This window comes from Centruroides vittatus, unplaced genomic scaffold (genome assembly GCF_030686945.1).
Source record: "Centruroides vittatus isolate TY-2023 unplaced genomic scaffold, ASM3068694v2 contig_2311, whole genome shotgun sequence".
Lineage (NCBI taxonomy): Eukaryota > Metazoa > Arthropoda > Arachnida > Scorpiones > Buthidae > Centruroides > Centruroides vittatus.
In genome coordinates this window covers 533,547-558,623 of record NW_027121447.1, presented here as the reverse complement: position 1 = coordinate 558,623, position 25,077 = coordinate 533,547, and the positions used below count along the sequence as shown (strand labels likewise).

Sequence of the window (25,077 nt, the reverse complement as noted above, 5' to 3'; positions counted from 1 at the left end):
GGTGAAAAGAAAAAAAATACAGTTTTTTTAGCATTTTTACTCGTTTTGATTGTTTATATATCGGTAACCCCTTTATAGAAAAATCTGAAATTTTGCATATTGCCTAAAAAACAATCATCTTTTGAACGAGATATTAAGAATTACTATAGTCGTTTGGGGGCAACTCCCGAAAAATCGGCAACTGTGATTCCTATATACAGGCCATGGTCAATGACTTTTTACTTGGCACGGAGTCACTGCCACTCGATTCTTTAGATTTCAAATTTAAATACGATTGTTCTGCACATTATCACTTTATAACGTTCTACGAAGGCATAATTTTTTTTTAAATATATAAATATGAACATTATTAATAACTGAATATCAAAATTTAATTTCACCATAAATTTTTAAAATTATGTTTTTACTAAAACATTAACTTTTATTCCTAATATTATTTTAAACGAACCTAACAAAACGAATTTAAAAATATTAATTATAAAAATAAAAACAAAAAAAAAAATAAAAATAATAATAATGATTAATTGTTTAACCACCAGTTTGCGTTGTAGTCGACTTCCATGTTTTTTTTTCCAAATGCCTTTTGATTCATTTCAAACGAGCTAAATGCTGGTGGCGATCTGAAACGCTTATCGGTCGTTAGTCGTTGTTAATAGAAATTTGTTTTTTTTTTCTTTTTAGTCAGTATTTGTCGAAAAAGCCGTCAAAATAACGTCGAAGGAAGGAAACTCATGGGACGCGGTTTTAAACCAAGCCGCTATAGAAGCGATGTTGTCAGCTTCTTATGTAGATCATTATTTAGAATGCGTCGAAAATTTACCAGATGACGTTCAAAGAAACATCACACAATTAAGAGAATTGGATCTGAAATATCAAGGTATATCTTACCACCTTATTATAATAACATAATTTGATTATTAAGATTTTTTCATTAGTCTATGTTAAAATTTGCTTAAGGATTAACAGATTGGTGAAAATAGTTAAGAATAAAATACACTTTTAAAATAATTGTTTAAAACCATTATATATATTTAGTTAATATTTCTAGAAACTGAAGTTTTTACAATGTTTTCTGTTTTATTGATTGTCTTTCTTAATATTTCAATATATTAGATGAATACTATAAATAAATTTAAAAATAGCTCCTTTTTTTTATTGTTTTAGGAAAGAACTATTTATAAATACTTTTTCCATTCCACATTAGTATTCATAAATTCTGCTTTATGATTTGTATTTTAAATATTTATTTATGATTTAGAGACATAATGTAAGTATGTCTTCTTTGGGAGTTAAAAAACATTCAATGTGAATATATCATTAAGAAGAATGATATTTGAATGTATATTGGTTGTGATATGATTTACATTTAATAAATTTAAATACATTAATCAAGAAAAATCTATAGGCCTATGTATAAAATATTGATGAATAGTTTAGCTATTCTCTTCATATAATTTTAAGATTAGAAATGTTTGAAATGTATTTATCATTTTTAGGAGATGTAAATGTAAAGTATAATGAGAAAAATAGGCTAGCTAATAATTATATCATAACTGTAATTTTTATTTTTTTTGTTTGTAAAAATAGTGATTCATTATCTGTTTAACATAAAAACAGTTCATTGACAAATAGATCATAATGAAGCTAGATACAAAAAAAACATGACCCATCTTGATAGTTTCTGCATAGTTAGTTTCTTTAGCATCTGTTTGAAATGCTCTCATAAATTATCAATTACTTTCATTTTAGTACTAATTATTATAAAATCAATAGCAAAATTAATGCTATTAATTAACTAGCATTTCATTCTCAAGAGATTTTTCATTATTGGCATGGAATGAAATGATTCATGAATGTTATCATTTGTTTTAACTACTGTAAATGAATACTAACTGTACATAGTACCTACCATGAAAGGAATACTAACATTTCAGTATTAATTTTATGTGATGATTATTTTGAGAAGTTTTTTACAAATGTTATAGAAATTATTTGCATTAAATACTAAATAGAATTATTCATTTGTGATAATATTCCAAGCATGACAAACATTCAATACATTAAAATATTTTATATCATAAGAATTCTATCATTTAGTATAGCAAAACTTAACAAAACTTTTTATCATGAGTGTGAAAAGGAATGAATTAGCAATATAATAGTTTATGATTTCTCACATTTTAATTTTTTTAAATGTTATAACTATTTTCTCTTGTTTTTAGTCTGTATTTGTCAAAATGCTAAAAATTGAAACTTCCATATGACAATCTCTTCAGAAAAATTTCATAAACTTAAAATCATGCAGGAAAATATCTGGTTAATTTATTCTAAAATTTAACAGACTCCTGATTGATTGGCTTTTATAGGACCAGACCTTGGGCCAGATAAATGAATGGCTGGTTAATCTGAAAACATGCATAATACCATTTACATATATATTTATTATTTAATTTTCAACCTGTAAATATATAACAGTTATATTAATGGCAGATGTATCTTTCGTTTTGATATACAAGTTTTGCAATTTTAAGCTCTTTCCTTCCAAATAATATACCAATATTCTTTGTAAATTTTATTTCTTCTCATAGCTTCTAGGTTCTCTGATTTTGTTCTTTTAGCATTTTTCCTTGCTTTCATGATTTCATTGTTAACACTTTCTTCTCTAGAATGTTGTCATCTACAAACCGTTTATAGGTGTCTTTTTCTCTTAAGTTTTTGAACTCTGAAGATTCTTTCAAATTGCACAGTTTTCAGTTTATTTTTTTTATATCAAACCATAATTTTCTTTGATCTCATGAATGCAGATGATGTCACTTCCTCAAAAGATAGCAACATGTATTGGGTTGATCAAAAAGTTTATTCATTTGATGATGATGATGATGATGCAATCACTGCATTAATTCAAATGAATTCACATTAAACTAATTGCATAAGTGTTATCTATTGTTCAAGGATTGGTTGTTGACAATTCACATTATACATATCATGCTATGGGAGAAATCAGTTGATGGAGAGAATCTGATAGACAGAATATCTGCCTGTGATTTACTGCTCAAACATAACCAGATGGATTCTTTTTGAAACAACTAATTACTGGCAATGAAAAATGAATTATTTATGCTAATGTCTATTGAAAAAGATCACAAAGTCATCTAATTCCTGTAGTGCAGACAAAAGCTGGTTTGCATTCAAAAAATGTTATGCTAATCTTATGACTGGCAGGAAATTACTTCTACCCCAAAATCAGATCATTAATACAGAAAAGTAATGCTTGCAGCTCTGGATAATCTGAAGGCAGTTATTGAAGAAAAACTGCCAGTATTAGCAAGAAAAGAGTGGCTTTTCAACATAATATTGTTAGATTGCATTTTCTTTGACCACTTGGAAAAAAATTATTGAAATTTAGATGGAATGTTTTGTGCCATCCACATATTCTCCTGGTTTTGGACATTTAGATTATCACTAATTTTCATCTTTCCTTATTATCATATGTACTGGAACAGCTTCTACTGTGGGTCTAAATTTTTAAATCTTTGGGGTATGGATTTCTTCAAGCCTATGAGGATATTTAAATCTGTATGTTTATTTTTTCAAAAATACAGTGGAACCTTGTTTAACGAGCACCTCACACAACAAGTATTTCACATAACGAGCAAAACAAATTGTAAAAATTTGCCTTGCTTAACAAGCAATATTTTGCATAATGAGTGATGAGGAGAGGGAAAGTCCCGAATTGTGCGCATGCGGCATGTTCCATCAGTCTGTGTTTAGCACTCGTTCTGCTAGCAGCTTAGTGTTGCTTGAGATCACATATTTTTCCAAACTTGTGTTCACACGTATTACTCATAAACATCAACAACCATAGCCCGTTATATAATAAACATGCCAAACGATATGCCAAATTCTTGGGTCATTAAATTTAATGACCGATTCCAAATTAAATTTTAGACATGTCTGAATTAAAAATTAACTATTTATAATTATTAAATTTAATACAAGGTGGAAACATAACTGCCTACCTCTAGTCAAATTAATTAATTTCTAATATTTAATTATAGCATTTACATAACCCAAGAATTTGGCATATCGTTTGGAGTGTTTATCAAACATATTAGCTGCAATTTTTTTTTTGTTTCTGCAAATCAAATTCTCATTCCAGGATGGTTCATTCCATGCTAGAAGAAAAGATGATGACGATTCACGCTCCTTAACAGTGTATATTGTACAATTTTTTTGAATAAATGTTATACATAAAACATTTGAGCATTTTTTGACGTGGAATGCATTATTGTATTTTACATTAATTTCTATGGGAAAAATTGTTTCGCTTAACGAGTGTTTCACATTACGAGTAAGACTCTGGAACGAATTATGCTTGTTAAGTGAGGTTCCAGTGTAGTTTTTATATTTGTTAGTACTTCTGTAGCTTTTGATAAACATTTATTTCCAACATAAGTTAAAGCTATTTTAGCAACAAGAAGTTAAAATTTTACATCCTCACTATAGTCAATGATTACAGACTCATTTTTATTCATGTCTTTATTCTCAAACTTGTCAAAATTGAACATTTCTATATTGGCTGTGCTTGGTATGATAAGCATAGTATTGTGCAATTTTTCTGAACCATTTGTGCAAAGATTCTAAAAGATAAGCTGCCTAATGTGTGTGTGACATAAAGTATGAATACTAATGAAATGCAGGTAATTGAATAATGCAAAAGAAAGAAATAAACATGCAAACTTAACATATAGTTGAAACTTAACACTTGATCAACTGATCTTCACTGTCATCTAAGTTCATGTTAAGATTACATGATTTAAATGAAGCAGCACTTAAATTGTTATCTATGAAGTTTCATGCATTAATAATCCATTTACAAAGCAATTCTAAGCTTGGTGCCTTTTTTTGTTGTCTGCATCACTATATGCATGTTCAATGTTATGCAACTAATTTTTGTAAAATCCACATAAGTATTGTTTGAATGGTTTATTCCATGATATGTCAAAACTTGAATATAAGCTGTACAAGCATCAGGAGCAACAACTAATATTAATTTTATACTGTGTGAGTTTGATTTTAACATTTTCACTTAAATGACAATGATAGCTATCCCAAGCAAGAAATGCCAACCAAAGTAACTTTCAACAAAAAATAGTATGCTTTTTTCATGGAAACTTTTGATTCTTTTTGAATAATAGACTCAGAAGGAATAGGTTCCAGCCAAACTGCCATTTCATCAGCAGCTATGATATTAGATAGGATATACATGTAATTTTTTTCTGTGGCTATCTACAATAAACAATACAAGAACACTTGAGGTTTCTATTGCAATAAACAACATAACTGATTAGTTTTTACACTAAATCTACTGGACTTTTTTGTGATAATGTATGTTTGTGTGATGTAAGATTTTGATGCTTATAGAAATTGAGCTAGCCATTGCTAGATTCAAATTCAAAAGCACTATCAACTTTTTCTTCCTTAACTTTATAAATTTCTGTTTATCCCAAAATTTTATTAATCCGTGACTTACCAGATATCAGTTCAACATGCATTATAAATATTTTTCCAGATGTGCTCATCTAATTAACCTTTACTATTAGTTCTGCCTCCAGATACAGGGGTAGATAGGACCATGGGAAGCCAGGAAATTTCACCCTTGGTAGATTACCTGTCTGTCGTGTTGACATAGTCCTTCTATCCAGACTAGTCCAATCAAAACTTAATATGCAAATTAAATTTATGCTATATATAAGTATCTGCACTAGTGACACATCCAGAAATTTTTGTTGGGGCTTACCTCATATTTTTTATTATTAATATACATGTCATAACCTGCACATCATTAACATATATAAATACATCTAAATGTATCTAGAAGATTACTTCATACTTGCTTTTTGCATGTTAATATTTTTTAACTTTGCCAATTTTTCAAGTAGCTTGCAAATGAACTTTTTTAAAATTAAAATATATATAAAGAATAGATTAAGATCAGCAACACTGACTGAAATTTGACCATAAGCATTCCTGCTAATGAACTGAGCAGAAAATTCTGAGTGAAATTAACAATGAAAAGAAATTGTTTTGGGTGTAACAAAATTTTCTATTATCAAAAAAATTATTTTAATGCATGAATGCATAGATATTATTTTTTGTTTCCATTTTGTACTGGAAAATAAAAATAAACACTTATTTTGTTAGTCTTAAGTATCAATTTTATGATAAAAATATATTTTGTTCTGAGTTCTTTTAGAATACTGGTACCTAAATATGTTTAGTTATTTTTCAATGTTGTATAAATATTTATTTATATTTTCTTAGGTATTGTAAATGTGTGACTGTTTCTGTTATCATTCAACAATGGATAAATAATGTTATTAAATAATATTTTTTATGCACTTAATGATTTGATGTGAGACATTTGTTAAAAAGGTCAACTGATCAACTCATTCATAGATCATCCCTTCATATTCATAGGCACTGGTGCTGCTCCATATATTTCATGCACTGCTTGAACTAGACCCATCCAGTAAAGTCAAGATAGTCTGCATTATTTAAGCCTTTTTTGTTTTTAATAAAAACCAGAAACAGATCAGATTTCTTTAGTCTCCATTTAAAAATAGAATGACAACAGACTGGAGTGCTTTGAAGCTGTATTACTGTTTTTAGGCAAAATCAATGACTTCTAATTTAACCTTGATTATATATATTTCCCTTTGCTGTTAGTTTTTCCTAGCTCATTGGCATCAGAATTAGCAGATTCTTCTTCCACAACTTTAACAATTACTAAACAAATTTTTGAACAATGCTAAATTTTAAACTAGTTACCAAAACGGTACACATTATTAAATGAAAACAAAAAAATGGTTCTAAAACGTAATGCAGACAGTAAGAAAAGTGATTTCAATAATTTACACAATTAGTTTTTAGTAGGCTATTAACAGTAATCCATAGCTTAGAAAACATACTTGTAATAAACCTATATGTTTTATTTAAGAACTGTGATTTTATTTTTTTAAATGATGTAGTTATTTCAAGCTTGTGGGATAATTTACACTTGTGGAACTAATCAAGTACATATGGTAATAGATAGGGAAGTAGTTCAATAACTTAGACCAGGGGTGGCCAACCTTTTGAAAAGGCGGGCCAAATTTCAGAAATAATATTTCCTGCCGGGCCACTCACCTAATTTTTTTTTTTTTTTTTTTGTTAATTAAAGTAAACAAGCAAGCATGCTACAGCTTCAACCACATTGTTGCTTCCCAGTAGGTGAGATCGTGGTCAAACACTTGCCTGGTTTAATGTAAAAAAAAACACAAAAAAATAGGTATACTTATAGAATTGATATGGTAGACAGGCTACTTGGTTAAAGTAGTTTGAACTGTTATTATAAATATGTTAAACATGTATTTTAACGTCAATCGCAAAATCTCTCCAGATGCAGTGCCGATAATAAAATGAAACTACAGAATAACATGGAACTTTGTCAAGCTGGACTGAAAGTAGTTATGAGTATGAGCCTGATAGCATTGTGAGCTTACCGAAAACACCAAAGACCACAGAACGTATATAGCTGAAGTTGAAGTCTCATATTAAATTTTATCAACACCTAGTGTCGGACAAAAAACTAAGTAATCTTGAGTATCAAATAGCAGGATATTTGAAATAGCTAAAATCTATGAATTTTTCCAAAAATGAGAGCTATTTCAAATTTCTCTTAGCTATAATTTAAAAATACATGATACGAATAACTCATGACGTAATGTTTTTTTGGTGATATGTACAATAAAGTTTATTCCTGCAATCTTTATTGGCAACTTCTCTTCAGAGGTTGCCAATAAAGATTGCAGGAGCAACTTTGATCTATAAGGCTGCATTCACTCTGCCAACAACAACTACCACAGATTATAAATGATAATGATGCTTGTCTTTCATCTCATTCATTCATTGCCAAAGTGTTCATATTGTTTATTAGTTTTGCCTTAGAGCATGCACAATTTACATTAAGCTGAGCATTATTCCATGGAATTCTACACTTTTAGACTGAACACATTTCTGGTTTAAAAATGGACATAAAGAGTAAAATGTTAATTTTTTTATGTTGACAGCGAAATTTATTACTTTTGTTAAGGAAAATATCAAAATGTTGATGGTGAATCAGTGCTATTCATTTTGAGGGAAAAACACAAGGCAACATCAACAAATTTCATGCTTTGGTCCATGAATTACAGTTAAAACACATCAAAGGATTTTTAAAATTATTTTTGTATGTCTCCAAGTATTTTTGACCATGTATTAATAATTTAAGCTTTATAGGGCCTTCTCTTCGACACAAGAGATTAGCAGTTCATCCACCATCTTCAAAGAATTGTGGGAAGTCTACACAAATTGGACAATACCATTACAGCAATGACAAATGCTGAATCTTGGCTAACTTTCAAACAACAAACAACTAAGATGAAAGATTAACAATAATGACTGGTATGAACATTTTACAGACAAATACAAATGATAAAAACATCAGCGCTTTTGGTTGTCATCAGTAGTGTGAATGCAGTCTAAGTTACTCCAAGGATGTCATGCCAGGTAGTAAGAAACCATCTTAATGTCATCAGAAGATGAACCAATGGGATTCAATGGAGTGTTGTCAAGAACAAAATTATCTTAAGCAATAATTTCAAATGTCAACTTTTAAAAAAGTACTTTTCAAATAGAAAGGAATTCATCTAAGCAATCCGTAAGCTTTCTAACTGGAATTGAAAATTTTACATTGTTAATGCTCTTAAAGAATGCTATGCTTTTAATGACTTTTAAATGAAAAATCACTCATATATACACATTTTTTATTCTTTAACTATTGTATGTGTAATAAATGATATAAAAATTGTTATTCTATATATAACTAAACTCATTATGATAAAACAAGAATTTAAAAGTGATATACCATATAAATTTTTTATATTTGTCATTTTTAATTTGAAATGATTGCAAGTCCTTATTATCAAAGTTTTCAATTATCTTTTGGTACCATTGATCCACATTTTCTTGGATAAACAAGGTTATGCTGTAATATTTTAATTCTTAATTGGAGTGCAGTTTGAAAAAATTGTAGGTCTATAAATTCCAACTGTCTTTCTGACATCTGTACATCTGTCTTTTCTTAATCTCAAGAACAGTGTTAGATAAATGAAATTCAAGACCAGATATAGAAGGCTTAGGGGCAGGTGGCCCCAAGTAACTATATACAAACTTCCAATGCAAACCAGAAGTCATGGTTATTTTAATTCAAAAATTTTCCCGTGAAGAGAGTTATATAACTGGCATGACTTGATTGCTAAAGGAAAAGTATGATGTACAGGAGTAAGTCACTATAGTGCTAATTTGGGATGGAGAGCATATATTTTAAAGTAAAAATATGATTAAAAATTGCAGCCCGCCATTGTGACAATGTCACAATAAATAATTGCTTGTTCCTTTTTCTTTATATATTTGGATTTTTATTGTTATTATTTGTTTTTAAACAGCAGATGCTAGTTTTTTATTTGATGATTTAATTTATTTTAAACATGAGAATAAGTTTAATTTAGAGTTTGTTGGAAATAATAATTTGCTGTTATTCATATTTTCAAACTAAAAACATTTTTTGACATTACTTTCAAATCGTAAATTTAATTATTAAATTTTAAAGAAAGATATAGTGGGTCTGGCATATGTCAAGCAACAAACCCAAGGTGTGCTATGATGGGAAAAGTAATCCTTGAATGATCAAAGATAGAATAGTGATATGTAGTTGTTATAAAATTATAGTTTCAATCTGAATTCAGTTGATACCAAATTATCATACTGATAGGAGGACAGAAGGAATACTTGAAATCTGGTCCTATATGGCAGTGATTCTCAAAGTGGGGGTCGTGAAAAATATTTGGGGGGTCGCTGAAAAATTGATGCCAGATCAATTTTTTCAAATATTTTATAAATTTACTATTGGATTCATGTTTAGAAATAATAGAAATAAAAAATATATAAAATAATTTTTACTTAAATAAATTGCACATATAAATAATAAAAATAATATAAATATTTAAATACGAGCCTAACCCCCTCCCTCCGGGATGTTTTTTGACACACTTATTCTTCGGGGGTCCTTTGAAATTTTTAAGTGCAGAAGGGGGTTGCGGTCCAAAAAGTTTGAGAAACACTGCTATATGGTTTTCTGAAATGAAGAAACTTTTAATGTAAAGCTTTCTGTAAAATAATTAAGTTAATTTGATTTATTTTTATTGCAAGTTGCAAAATACTCCAATATTCTGGGATGAATGTAAATTTTCTCGAAACACAAATGGTATCATCCTAGTTCTTATGCTGTAATACAAAATTACAAGTAATAAAGTATACTGTTGGCTTATAGTTAGGTTTATTTTCCAGCTTTCTCCACTCCTCAGTTTTCCTGGAAAGACTGCAAATATTTTTTGGAAGGCATAGCTCTAAAGAGCCTCCCTTGTTATGGGCTTGACAAACAGACAAATGCAAATACAGAGTACTTGTAAGCCATGTTGAATACATGGATACACTGGATTGGACTGAACAGAATTTGTCCAAAGATGCCCTTTACTATTATTGTCATATAGTACAAATCAATCTGCACTTCTTAATTTCATTTTGCCTTTTATTGTTAAAAGGAACATCAGGCCAAACTGCACCAAACAAGACCTTTCTTAACCAAAGTCTGGAATGGGATAATAACTTGGTAAGCAAGAAAGTTGTACTGTGGATATCACCCATTTTTGAGGCCCTGTGTTTTTGTCTCCAATAGAATTTCAATCCTCATTAGATAGGTGAGAGACAAGGGCTCTACCTCTACACCACTGTAGCACTGGTCCCTCCTGCAGGCTGAGCTAACTTGATATGTGATATTTCTGATAGAAAACTACAGGAGGACCTCATTAATTTGAACTCAAATAATTTTAAATTCCATTAGTTTGTGACTGCACTCTGTCCTGGCCAGGGATATAGAGATTTACATGTTGAGGAATTCGGTTAATTTGAAATACAGCTACTTTGAAATACGAAGTGAAAATTCTGTCCAAACTGTGATATTTGTATTTAAACTTGTTTGTTCAGATCAAAATGCCTTCATTCTATAAGAGAAAAATAGACCATGAACAACTCTAATGTGATTAACATGATTTTTCTTTTACAGTAACACATTTTTAGATATCAGCTTACCTATCAATTACTCTTTTTTTCCTCTTAACTCATAAAACATCTGGATTGTGGGGTTGGAAGATTGGCTACAAGTAGTAATTCAAAACTCAATAATTTGAATTTCAAACTAACGAGGATTTCCTGCACTTGTTTTATATTATCTGCAGTAACCTAATATAGCACAATTATATCCCCAATTATTGAAGGATTAGTTTGCCATTACAGCATACCTTAGGTATGTTGAATGACATACTGGATCTAGTATAAACCAAAAATTTTAATTTACATTATTATAATTCAATAGAAAGTAAGTTATAACATCTTAAATTAAATTTTCTTATTTGAAATTGATTTATATTTATTAAATTTATTTAAATTTCTATTTAAATTAAATATCTTATATAAAATTATTTCATTGTGATTTTTAGAGATCCTTCATGATGTTGATCATCATCAGTCTTCACTGCAAAAAGAATTGGATAATGTTGTCAGGAAAAGAACTATGTTACAGATTCAAAGATGTCTTATTCGTTTACAGGATATTGGTGATGAAAAACTTCAAATACTTCAACAGATTCAAGACATGATTGAAAATAAAACCAGACAATTAGACATAGATCATGAGAAATTAGGTAAAAGATAAATTATAAATATCAGAATAAATATATATTTAAATTGAAATATTTTTATAGTTAGTATGTATATGCCAAAAGAACTAGATATTAAATCTATAAATAGTAAACTTTTTTTTCTTCAATTTTATTTGTTATATTATCTTAAATTTCTCAAAGTTATTTTTAAAAAATGCAAGCTTTTAGTTATTATTCTTGTTTAAAATTATTTATTAATAAACTTAAAATTTTCTCTAGACTAATCTGCTATTTAATAAGTTTTCTCAAACTAAAATAATTTTCATTAAAATTAAAAAAAAAGGAAAAGATGCAACATTTCCATATGTTAATCATTTGTCTGATATTTAAGATTGATTGTCATATATGACTGTTTTAGGAGACCTGTCAAAAATGAACATTACATCAAATGGTTGTTATAGCAAATACTGTAAATATTTTTGATTTTGGAAAGATGTGATTACATCATATAATTTTGTGTCTACAAAAGAAAAATACTTAGAAACTTAGATCAATTGATTTCAGAATTATTTTAAAACATTATAACAGATATTTTTAAGGTATAAAATCTCATATACAGTAGATGCTATAATTTGAAGTGTTGAGAGAATTTTGTGTTAAATTTCAAGTTATTGAAATTACTATTATTTCAACGAGATTGTAAATATCACAGTACAATATAGTTAGACTTAAATACATTATTTTTTTATTGTTATTTTGTATATATACATATCTAAAAAATAAAAATTATCACTATAGAGAAAAGGGTCTGTTTCACAAGTTTTTTTTGCTGGCAATTCATTATTTTCTACTCAACAATGTTTTTTGACACAGTCAGCCATCTCAAAAACTTCTTGTTTTATGATTGTGTAGTTTTTTGAAAGCTCCTCAAGAGCTCAAGATCTTTTCTAGCTTCTCTACATGTAGGAATATTAAGATATTTGCCTTTGATAGGATTTATTTCTTCTTCATTTTTATTACTTGTTTCTTGTTCTTGGTTTTCAGACAAGTGTCCACAGACAACTAGACCATTATCAAAATTTGCAAAATTTTCAAATGACAGTTTTTATCGCTCATTGCTGTAATATGATTTCTTCAGTCTTCTCCAATATTGCTAACAGATTCTGATGGAAATTCCCGTTTATTTGAAACATAAGCAGATTTCAGTTGAACTGTTTTAAGATCATCAAATGTGCATTGCCTGAGAGCTATTTAAAAAAAAAATGAGTTTCCTGTTTTTGGCCATTATCTGGATGCATTGGCATAGTGTCATTGAAGATATGGAAGATATATCTTTATCTGAAAAATATTATATACTGATTAGTGATCTGATACTCTTATTAATATTATCATGGTCTGCAGATTTTTTTTGTAAATTCCTTAACATGTAAATCTCTATATCCCCAGTCAGGACAAAGTGCAGTCACAAACTAATGGGATTTAGAACTATCTGAGTTCAAATTAATGAGGATTTCTGTATTTTAGCTGTCAGAAATATTGCGTATCGAGTTAGCATGGCCTGCAGGAGGAGTCTAAGCTGCAGTGATATAGAGTGGGAGTATTTGCCTCTCACCTATATAATGAGGATTCAAATTCTATTGGAGACAGTCAGGGCCTCAAAAATGGGTGATGTCCACAGTAAAACTTTCTTGCTTACCAGCTTATCGCATTCCAAGACTTTGATTAAGAAAGGCCATGTTTGGAGTATGTTTGGAGTTTGGCCTGATATCTATATAAAAGAATGATTTTTCTGTTTTTGGCAATCATCTGGATGCAGTGGCATAGTGCCCTTGAAGATATGGAAGATGTATCTTTATCTGAAAATATTGTGCACTGATTATTATTGATCTGATATTCTTATTAATATTACCATGATCTGTCCGTGGTATGCAGATTTTGTTGTAAAAGTATTCCGGCATGATTATAATTCACTAGTTCTAATGAATAACTTTCCACTTTAAAATCACTTCATTACCTAAAAATAGGTTAGTCTAAGTTAGTAATACTGCATTATGCATGTATGAGTGAAACTAGCTGCTGATATATCACATAGCAAAAGTGCTATATGATTGCATGAAACCATCTATTGTTTTGAAGGTATCTTTAATGATGGAATGATAATTACATAGTCTAGCATTTCTTTACTGTTTCTACTCTGTGTGGACTAATAAGATCTTTTTAAAAGCATGCCCTCATGGTTCAGTCAGACCAACAATGGGTCAGGTAGTGGTGAGAATTGGCCCAACATTCTAGACAGGCATTTCACAAAAATTTCATGGGGTTGCTTGTTTGGATTCAATCCAGAACTGATGTCTTAACCACATTTGCCATCCAGCCATATTTTTATGTATAATATTGGCAGAGAGACTTTTATCAAAAGCAAATAACAGCAATGGCCACAAACGGTACAATCTAAAATCAGATGGATGGCTAGATGGCCGAGGTAGCTAAGATGTCACCCTACCTGTATGAGGGAGCCTCCAACCAGGATTAAATATGGGATTTTTGTGGGTGATTGTCTCAGATGTGTCAAACCCACTTTTTACCACCTGGCCATTGACACTGCCATTGTGACCTGACTGAACCCAAGATAGGGGCTCTCTTTGGATTTGGAATAAAGGCTCTCTAGAATCAATGTACCTTGAAAATGTTGCATGCTCTACATCAGTGATTCTCAACCTTTTTTCATCACGGTACACTTTTAATAATTTAAAAATTTGTCAGCACACATGGTTACTTTGGTAAGTACTGCAGGACAACCAGTGACATGATAACAGTGATTTTTAAACGCAGTTGGTTATTCAGATCACATTTTCTAAATGCCTTGGTCACTACCAGCAGTTACTGGTAACACTGGTTACAATTTCCAAATGTGCTCTAGGTAGGTAGAACCAATTAAACTAGTCGCTTATGTATGGATATTTGCAGTGGTGGCACACTTCAAAAATCTCGCAGCACAGTGGTTGAGAATCACTGCTCTACATGTTCATTGCTTAAAAATAAACATTTTATTTAGATTATATAGATGATTTAGATTTTTAATAAACCATAAAGAAATATTTTTTGTATGTTTTCCTTTGATTTTAAAATCATTTCTGATTTCAGTGTACAATAGATTCACTTTAAATATTTATATTTGAAGTGAATCTATTCATATAAAATGTAAAATACTTAAAACATTTTACATTTTATATATTTAAAGATTATTATACTTATTTAGAACAGTGGTTTGCAACTTTTCTGACCTATGGACACTAAACTCTCAATTTTGAATCCTATGGACCACTATCATGAATTTTTTTAAACAATACAAAATCTGTAGAATAATGATCATAAAAGTTCAATTTTACTGTATTAACTTGAAACTCATGTGTTTAATTATAACAAATTAATGTAAGTCTAAAGTTCACTGCTGCTTGTTTGAAATAAGTTTATGGGTTCTTAGGGCTTTCCTGCGAAGTACGACAGTTGCACTCACAATATTGTTTATTGTTCATTATTTATTAATAACAGTCACTTCATATTTGGTTTTAGATTTGAATAAAAAACCCCCAATGAGTGAAAAAAGCAACTAAGCATTTTGCATTTTCGTAATACTTCATGTAACCTTCAGTTGATCAATGTCCAAATTTCTCTGCGGACCACCCAAATTTTCTTGCAGACCACCAGTTGCCGACCACTGATTTAGAACATGCATTTAATTTTGTCTCAGTGATTTATTTGCATCTTGTATTTAAAATTGTCAATTTACTTACAAATCAATTTATCATTGGCTAAAATTAAATCAACATTTAATATTAGCTAATGATAAATTTTATAACGTGATTATTTTAAACAATTTATACTTAGAATCCATTCTTATATATCCAATATGAATAAATCTCAGTTTAGTTATTACTATTTTTGAACTGTATTCATTGTGTGACAATAAATTTAAACTAAATATACTTTGAGCTTGAAGATATCCAATAAATGTTGACAGTAATATTTGTCATTTAGTCTTTAATCCAGTATAATTAATTGCTGGATTAGATTATTATTTCTATCCTACTAAATAAACTGTTGGTTATCAGAAAAAATACATACTGATTAACATTATTTAAAGACTAATTTTGAAATGTTTGTATTAATATTATCATCTTATTGAGAATTTGTATTATTTAATAAAAATGATTTCTGTATCAATAAATTTTAAACCTCAATAAATACTAAATTCTTACATATATGTAATGATATAGATATTTGATAATTAGAATATTTTCAATATAAAGCATTTGGCATAGTAGCATTGACTTTAAGATTTAGGTTGAAAAGACAGTATTTTAAGTAAGAGTGATACAATAAATTTGTTCTAAAAAATTATACAAATGATTTTTATTTCTTTGTGGCTGCAAAGTCTCAATATTTCATAAGTATTCCATTTGTTGTTTTTGCATACTATCTGAAAACAAAGTATATTTTTTTTTTAAGAGGGAACTAGAAAAAATATATTCAGACATAAACATTAATATACTTCAGTAATAAAATAATATATAGAAAAATTTTGTTAAATTTAACATTATTGTTGAAATATATTACAGATTTTGGTCGTGAGCATGACAACCACACTGAAACTAGAAATGATATGCAACCAGAACGATCCAGCAAAAGAGCAAGAAGAGCGCGTACCAATGATCTTAATTGCAGAGACGAAACAATGGACAGACATGATAGAGAAATCACTGGAGGCAGTGGAAAGAAACAAAAGAAGAAGAAAAGAAAAACCAAAGCTGAGAAAGAACGTGACACGTCACCTATTGAACCACCCATTGATCCCGACGAGCCCACCTATTGTCTTTGTGAGCAGGTTTCCTTCGGTGAAATGATTGGTTGTGACAATGAAGAATGCCCAATTGAATGGTTTCATTTTTCTTGTGTTGGTTTGACTACAAAACCCAAGGGAAAATGGTACTGTCCAAAGTGTAGAGGTGATAGAAGCAACCAAATGAAGCCCAAAACTTCTTAGCATCTTTAGAGTTAATCCATTTTCACCATTCTCAACAGTTCCATAATGTACATTACTTCTCAAATTTATCATTTTTCATCAAACATTATTTTATTTACACAAAATTAATTATCTATATTTATAGTAAGGAAAAGAAAAAATTTGTCAAACAGATTGTTAATGAAAAAAAATATCTGTATAATAAGTGCTTCTAAATTTCATTAATATAAAGAATATTTTTAACATTTTAAGTTGTCCAGTTATCAGGTCCTAGACCTAAATAATCAATTAGAAGTATTTAATGATATAAAAACATTAGAATACCATTTATCTGAGATTTTATCAAATTTTAAATACCAAACTTTGTTTATTATTGAAAAACATATTAAACAGAGAGAGGGACAATATATAATTTTATCCAGAAACAATTGCAAAACATGAAACAGTTTGAGTGAAGTATAAATGAAAATTCTAACAGCCAAATTATGTAAAAATTTTGAATTTAAGTTTGTTTTATAATTTTGGCCATATGAATAAACATTCACTTTCTAATGATATTAAGTTGTTTGGAATTATTTTAAGAGTTAGTATAAAACAACACATATATCTGTTTTTTTAACAATCATAATACTATTTTCTTGATATGAATATTGTTTCATAATACTATTAAGAGAATAGTACTAGTAATTAATATTAATACTGGTATTTTCTTAAAACTAATACTAATATTGAAAATGTCAATATATTCAGATAGGTGGTATTCAAATGTATTTAATGAATTTGCTGATTTTTTCACTTTGTATGTTTTTATCCACATAGCTTTATCAAACATGCAAAATTTTGCATTATTTGAAGAAAAATTTCTTCATAAAAAAATTTTGTTGTTATATTATTCAATAGAATGAATATAATCAGCAATTTTTATAACTTGCCATTATGGTATTAGTTGAATTGGTGTTTGGGATATTTCATCATAAATACTTCTGCTTTTTATTAATGTATCTACATGCATTTTTTTAAAGTGGTTTAATAGCATTTATATCATTTGTTTCTTAATGCTAATTGTTACTTCTTACTATATTTTCATATTTCTGATACTTAACATTAATTTATTATTCAATACAATATATGTTCTTGAATGTACATTGAGGGAAGGAAATCATAAATAATTTTGTTAATTCATTTTAATATTCAAACAAAATGTTTAAACTTTAATATTATAAGAATTGTTTTTTTAGATGCTGATGGTAAACCTTTAAAAAATAATAATGTTATTTATTTCTAAGTTTAAAATTTCATTTTATGATTTTTCTCTGAAATAGCTCATGAATTTTATTAAAAAATTTAAATTTATAGTCTGTAAATATAATTACCAATACTTTGTTTGCAATATATATAATGAATTTTTACAAATATTTTTTGCTGCTTAAAACAGCTAATGTAATACAAAAGTTTTCATTTACAAATGGAATCTGTTTGTAATGTTCTGTTAATTGAAATTTGTTTCTTTGAAATTTTCATTAGCATAGTAGATATTTTTTTAAAGAAAGATGAACCCATAATAAATAGTCAAATGGCATATATGTACAGTTGCCATTTAGTAGAACAAATGTTGTTTTTACTAATTTGTTCTAATATAATTTGTTTTCTTTACATATATAATCTGTTGTTGTTAATTATATAAAATTAGATTCTAAGGATGTGTAAATGGAATTATTTAATTTGATTTTAATATATATAAGTAAGCAAAATTTTATATTATATAAATGCTTGCTTGCTTTGAAATATTGATCAAATAATTCATAGATACTAATATTGTAAATTATGCAAATTATTTCGAGTGAAGTTTATATAATAAAACTTTACTATGTGCATTGGAAATTTTTTAGAAAACTGAAAAAAAGATACTTTACAAAAACTTTAATTTTGTTCTCCTAAAAAATGAAATATTTACAAGTGTATTTATTCATTTATATTTTAGTAAAAGTTGGATTTGTTTAAATGATCCAGCATTTTTAATATCTTGAATACAAATGTAGTTTGGAATAATTGTTCAGTAAAGATTTTTCTGATGTTGAAAGTATATTCTATGGTAATTTTATACAAACAGTATATTACTAAAAAAAAACAAAAAATTTTATATTTTTCCATATGTGAAAGAGTTTAATATTAGTGTAAATGTTCCATTTTGCACACCTTTAGAAATTCTTTTCCCAAAAATTTTGTTAATTTAAATTTGTTTAGAGTAGATTTATTTAAGCCAAATTTATTTTAGTATAAAATATGTATGTTTCCAGGTGCATTTTAAGTATCAAAATAAAGATACATTGAAAAGTATTAGTTGACTTAGTTTTATCACCATCCTGATATTTTTATTGATGTACAATAAATAAAATTAGGGAAATTTAATATTTAGAATTTAAAAAATTTTACAAATATGTATCTTTTATTTTCAAAGAAATATGAATTTTACATAACTTTTTTTCTTGAGAAGATAATGAGCAGTAGAAATATATGTATGTATATAGTATATACTATATTTATTGGAATGTAATTATATTTCTCTCTAATTAATTGAAATTTTTTTGAGATATTACAGATAAAATTTTTTAGTACATTTTCCAGTGAAATTTTTGTAACAATTCAGTTTAATGATAGGCTATATAAAATTAATAAATCATTGACAAAATTTTAGTTTAGGAACAAATGAAATGAGTTAATAATTGACTAATTAAAATATTTTTTATTCATTTATGAAATTTTAGAAAAATTTAAATTGGTTACACTATATTCTATTCTAATTAATTTATTATTCTAGTTATTTTCTCTAATTACATCCAACCTAAAAAAATTGAGCATGATCATGCATGTTATGGAACATTGAAGTATTTACATTTTCCCACTAGTAGCAGAGTAGATAAAACCACCAAATTGTGGTAATTGGTCCAGGTACCCAATCAATGGGTTGGTTACTTTTGAGATTTCCGAGTTTCTTCGTGTATCTAACACTTAAATGGGGGCCAGTTTCCTGTAGAAAGTTCTCCTGGGAGGTATTTAGAGTAGTGTATAGAAATGTTTTAAGATATTTACTTAGGCTCAATCTTACTCAGATAACTGTTACTATGATTTTCTATGGATACTGCACTAATATATACCCCATAAAAATTGATAGAATGGAAATAAAACCTTTCCATAGCTGCTACCTTTGTTTACTCTGAAGTTGTGATTGAAAACATGACACTAGCCACATGTATATAATTTAGAAGATATCCTCTTTTTTTTTGTTTTTTTTTCCTTCATTAGCAGTTCGTTGTAGATGTCATAACTAAAGGAAAACCACCTAAACTTCATTATGTCAAAAATGCAAAATTGCTGTCAATGAGTCTTTTGCCATTTTGTTTTTTATTTTTATCAAACAACAAAAGTTTTTTATTTTTTTACAAGGATTTAAAAGTCAATCCTTCAGCTCCTAAGTTAATAGTGTCTGTGATAAAATCAATAATTGGTTTTTTTTATATTTCTTTGAGTTTATATAGAGGGATTTTTATCTAAAACTTATCAGCTTTTAAGATAAAAAATTTAGATGGTATTAGAAACTCTTACTTTGTGTAGATTGATAAAAAGACAATAAACTGGTAAGCACTAAAGGCAAAGGCATATGTTAAAGAGAGTGCTTTTGGTATGACTATTATTTATCAATAATATACTAAGTTGTTCACTCTCAACTCTGGATACTAAGAGGACCTTTTTCCAGATTTTTGATGGTGAGAGGGGCTTGACATATCCAGGACAGACTGCCCAAGAATTTCTGGGATTTTATTTTTTTGACTATCTGGATTCAATCCTGTGTCCCCAAAGCAGTAGACTGGCATGTTACCACCTTAGATGTGGTCATCAATAATATAACTTGTTTATGTCCTCCTCATACTAAAATTTTTTTGAATCTATTTCTTTTTAATTCTGCTGTTAGCAGAGTTGTCTTAATTAATTGTCTGTTAAAGTGATAACAGATGTTACTGGTTTGGGGAAATGCATCCTCAATTAAGTTTACAAGGTATTAATAACTTGAAGTACTGTATTCTGTAAAAATGACCATAATTATGAATGATGATTGGAACTGTCATTGAATTTGATATGAGGACAATTGTGACAGAACTTTAACCAAAATCTGTATTAATGAATGTACATTATATAATCGTGTCAGATGTACAGTACCAGCGCATCAAAAAGCTTGGGATAATCTAATATTACTTTTTGAAATAAAAAACAATAAAGTTCGACAAATGTTTTGAAATGTTTGCTTCGAAGTATAGGGTGATCAAAATTAAAGTAATTCTATTCAGAAGACACTAGCTCAAATAAGTCGATTGACACTTCAAAGGGTGCGGAAAAAGATTTTGCAAAGAAAAACTTTAGTTTCAGAATTGTCCGCTACAGGGTAAATGGCGCTGCAAGCAAAGAAATGTGATCTGGTAGTCACATGAAATGTTGCCGAGACGGTATAATGCTGATAAGTGAAAGCTATTGTTATCAGTTACAGCTACGATGGCCATCGCTTTACTGGAGCATACATTGTAAATGTCTTACGAAAATCAGTGTAATGTTGCGTGTGCTGTTCGCGAATATCACTGTCGTAAGAACTTACCGTATTTACTCGCTTATAAGACGATCTCGCATATAGGACGAAGTGTGACTTTAAAGATCAAAATAAAGAAAATTAGATTTATTAATACAATTTAATTTTATTTCGTTTAATCACAAATAAAATGTCAAATGCACACATTGCTCCGCAAAAATTACTGGCATTTTAAACTTTAAGGAAAAATCTTGTATAATCGACGATATATTTTGTTCACGTAAAGCTGGATAATCGGGAACCTTCTTCGCCAATTCTTAACAGTCGAATCCACTCTCCGTGGATTACACTTACGAGTTTCTCCGAATTCTGATTTCCGATTTTCACGTGGGAATGGATTAAAATTTATATCGGGCTCCCTTGTGATTTTGGAATTTCAAATTTGAATTCAATTCAAAAGCTTTGTTATCTTTACTCCTGACAATACACAAGAATGAAACACAGATAAAATACTTCTGTTTTTAAACACCAAAGGATGAACATCCGGTAAAAAGTGCGAACGCACGATTTATAAAAATTATTGCAAAAACGCAAAGAATTTTCGCTTGTTTTTAGGTTTTTGAAGCAATGAAAAATAAATAAAAACTTCGTCTTATATGCGAGTAAATATGGTATATCGCGGACCAATGTGTCCACAGGCTGTCAGGAAAATGATAATGCGATTTGAGACAACTGGATCCTTATGAGTTTTACTTGGCAGGGGTCGAAAGCCTATCTCTGCAAAAACCGTTGAAGACTGACCACATGAACAGGCAATGGCGCCATTTATCCTGTAGTAGACAATTTGGAACAAATTTTTGCTTGCAAAATCCTTTTCACGTTCATTGAATAGCGTGTACGCAATTTTGTTGTCAATCGGCCTATTGGTTGGAGTTAGTCCTCCGAATAGAACGAATTAGAGCACCTAGATATCAGAGTAGCGACACACGAGTCATCGCCGCCATGTTCTGTCGACTGTCATCACGTGGTCTATGGGTTTATATTAAGAAATGACGATTTTTTTAGTTTAATAAAGCACTTTTACGAATAAAATGCTTTATTAAACTAAAAAAAATCGTCATTTCTTAATATAAACCTATAGACCACGTGATGACAGTCGACAGAACATGGCGGCGATGACTCGTGTGTCGCTACTCTGATATCTAGGTACTCTAGGACGAATAGGGTAGAATTAATTATGATTACCAGGTAGCGTATTATGAAGATTTAAGTTGCTAATTAATATTTTAAAATATTAATTAAATCTCCACCAGTATTAACTAGATTCAAAAACAAAGAATACACCTCTTACGAGTTAATTCAGCGCTTCACCAAAAATAATGCCAGACAATTCGGTCCAAAGTAGATAGCCTTCACACTCTCAAGGTCGCTTTCGGGTCTTAACCACTACATCCGATTAAACATTGCTATTCTGAATTATCTCACATTCAAAACCACTGGTGTTAAAATAGCCTTACTCTAATAACAAATACTTTTAAAAACTCCATCGATTTTCTTGAAAAATTCACTAATTAGAAAAAGTTGTTTCAGAGCCCGTCCGAGATTAGAGCCCCGAAGCTTAAGTTTCGTTAATTTCAAAGTCGATTCTCCACTGTATACATTGACATAGTTTTATCAGTGGCGTGCCGTCCATGGAAGTGCTACTTCCCTTGTATTTTCTTAACATCTAAAATTTCACACTGCTAAATTGTTGCGAGAGATATCTTCACTTGTTAGTAAATCGAGATACTTTTTCGAGAACAATATAGTTCAAAAAAACCACCACTGAGGGCGTATTATAGCGTTATACAGAACATAACAATGAGGTACACAAGTTATCTAATTGAACAAAACATTAGAGAGGTTGCGGCCGAAGTTCAAACGTTAAACTTGTACGGTAAGCGGAAGTACACGTTTGACGTTTGAACTCCAAGTAAAACACGTTGCGACGCAGGTTCACAACAATATCCCATGAGTCAGTACGCGACGTGAACATCGCGCACTGACTTATGGGATATTATTGAAAAATGGTGGAAACGTTTAACAACAACGAATGTTACCAGCGAAGGTAAATAAACAAATTAAACTATTTTAAAGTATTTTTAGCATGTTTCATAACATTAAATAATTATTTTTAATTAGCGTGGTGTCTCCTACCGTACGATAGGACTACCTCAGACTTTTGTCGAGGGAAGTAGTGGCTTATGTAAATCCGAATGCAGCTCGGGAAATTATTTTTAGAAAATTTACAAACCTATTACTCTGTTTATGGTAGAAGATACCGTGGAAGAACAAACCTACTCCTACAGAATTATAAGCTATTATGAAAACAATTATGTAAATTCTATAGGCACTTCACATCCTTGCAAAAAATTTGAATAATTAAATAATTTCTGGATTAAAATGGATTGTTTCTTTATTTAAGCATTTATGAATAACATTGTAATCATTATTTTAATAAAATGAAGTTTAAACCGATCTTCTACTCGCCATGCTAGACGTAGCTAACGCCATTATCAACCTTTTAGAATTGCCAGATGGCGGCGCTCGAACGTCCGACGTTGACGTTTTGGGCCGAAAACGATGGCCGCAACCTTTCTATTATTGCTGCATTGTCCAAGATCCTAGGACTTTGGCTATTGTCTTCTATTATCTGAAAGCGTAAAACAGCAAGTTCAACGGTTACATGCAGTGTGTGCCTTGGAACGTTATGCACATGGCGTGCTGCTGTCCTTAAGGTCTGACAGCGATGTTATGGGATCACAGTAGACCAAGTCGTTGAGATAGCCCCAGGCAGGCCGCTATTTCAGCTTAAAAAGCGCCCTCTAGTGGTAAGTTTTGAAACTCCCATCCTCTCATTAAGGTATTCCCAAACTTTCGTGACTTTCTGATGAAAATAGTTTTTGCTGTAGCCAGCTGGGAAATGTCAAGTTTAATTTGTATATATACAGTGCCGTAACTAGGCAGATGAAACGGATATACAAGCGTAGGGCCCTTGACGAAGATGTTTTAAAATGGGGTATTAAAAAATTATCAATATTACGGTATATTTTTAATTTCAAATTTTAAACTTTGTTACCAACGGAAGCCAATTTCTATCGTATTTGTTTTTTGTCGAAAAAGGAGAAAAAAATAAAATCTTAAACTGAACACATACCTGCGACATATACATAAATTAATTATGATAAATCAACCATACATACATTGAAAACTTTAAGTAGAATGTTTATTATTATTCTATTTTTAAATTTTAAAAGTTTTATTTTATAGCGTAATATAATTTAATAATTTTTATTACAGCGTGCAAATATCTCATTTTCATGACTTTTTATTTTAATACTTATAATTAGAAGAACTCAAAATATAACATGAGAAATTCTTAAGACTAAGAATGAGAATTAAAATAGCTCTTTAAATATATAAATAAAAATTGTGAATATATTTTGATTTTATAACGGATTGTTAATTTGATTTGTCAATAACCAATTATAAGAGATATTAATTATTTAAATTTAAAAAAAAATGCATATAAACATTAAAGGCCTATTTATTAAGCCATAAACGAATCTATATTTAAAAAACTGATTAAAATAAAATTATTTCCAATTAAATTACTGGAATTTAAAATATGATCTAAATTA

The 25,077-nt window shown here is 29.2% G+C and overlaps 1 protein-coding gene across 1 annotated transcript; it reads left to right on the top strand.

Annotated features, from left to right (window-relative positions):
* The first annotated feature begins 541 nt into the window (after window positions 1-541).
* LOC136971093 (inhibitor of growth protein 2-like) lies at window positions 542-19,158 on the top strand. Its single transcript, XM_067265570.1, has 3 exons — window positions 542-877; window positions 11,637-11,840; window positions 16,418-19,158. The coding sequence occupies exons 1-3, from the start codon at window positions 769-771 to the stop codon at window positions 16,840-16,842; spliced, it is 738 nt and encodes a 245-aa protein (XP_067121671.1). The 5' UTR covers window positions 542-768; the 3' UTR covers window positions 16,843-19,158.
* Window positions 19,159-25,077: the final 5,919 nt, after the last annotated feature.

Bases quoted from the DNA above. Each gene is read 5' to 3' on its own strand.
- LOC136971093 (XM_067265570.1), top strand. From the start codon at position 769: ATGTTGTCAGCTTCTTATGTAGATCATTATTTAGAATGCGTCGAAAAT. The intron at 878-11,636 runs GTATATCTTACC...TGTGATTTTTAG, and splicing joins ATTGGATCTGAAATATCAAG to AGATCCTTCATGATGTTGAT. The intron at 11,841-16,417 runs GTAAAAGATAAA...AATATATTACAG, and splicing joins CATAGATCATGAGAAATTAG to ATTTTGGTCGTGAGCATGAC.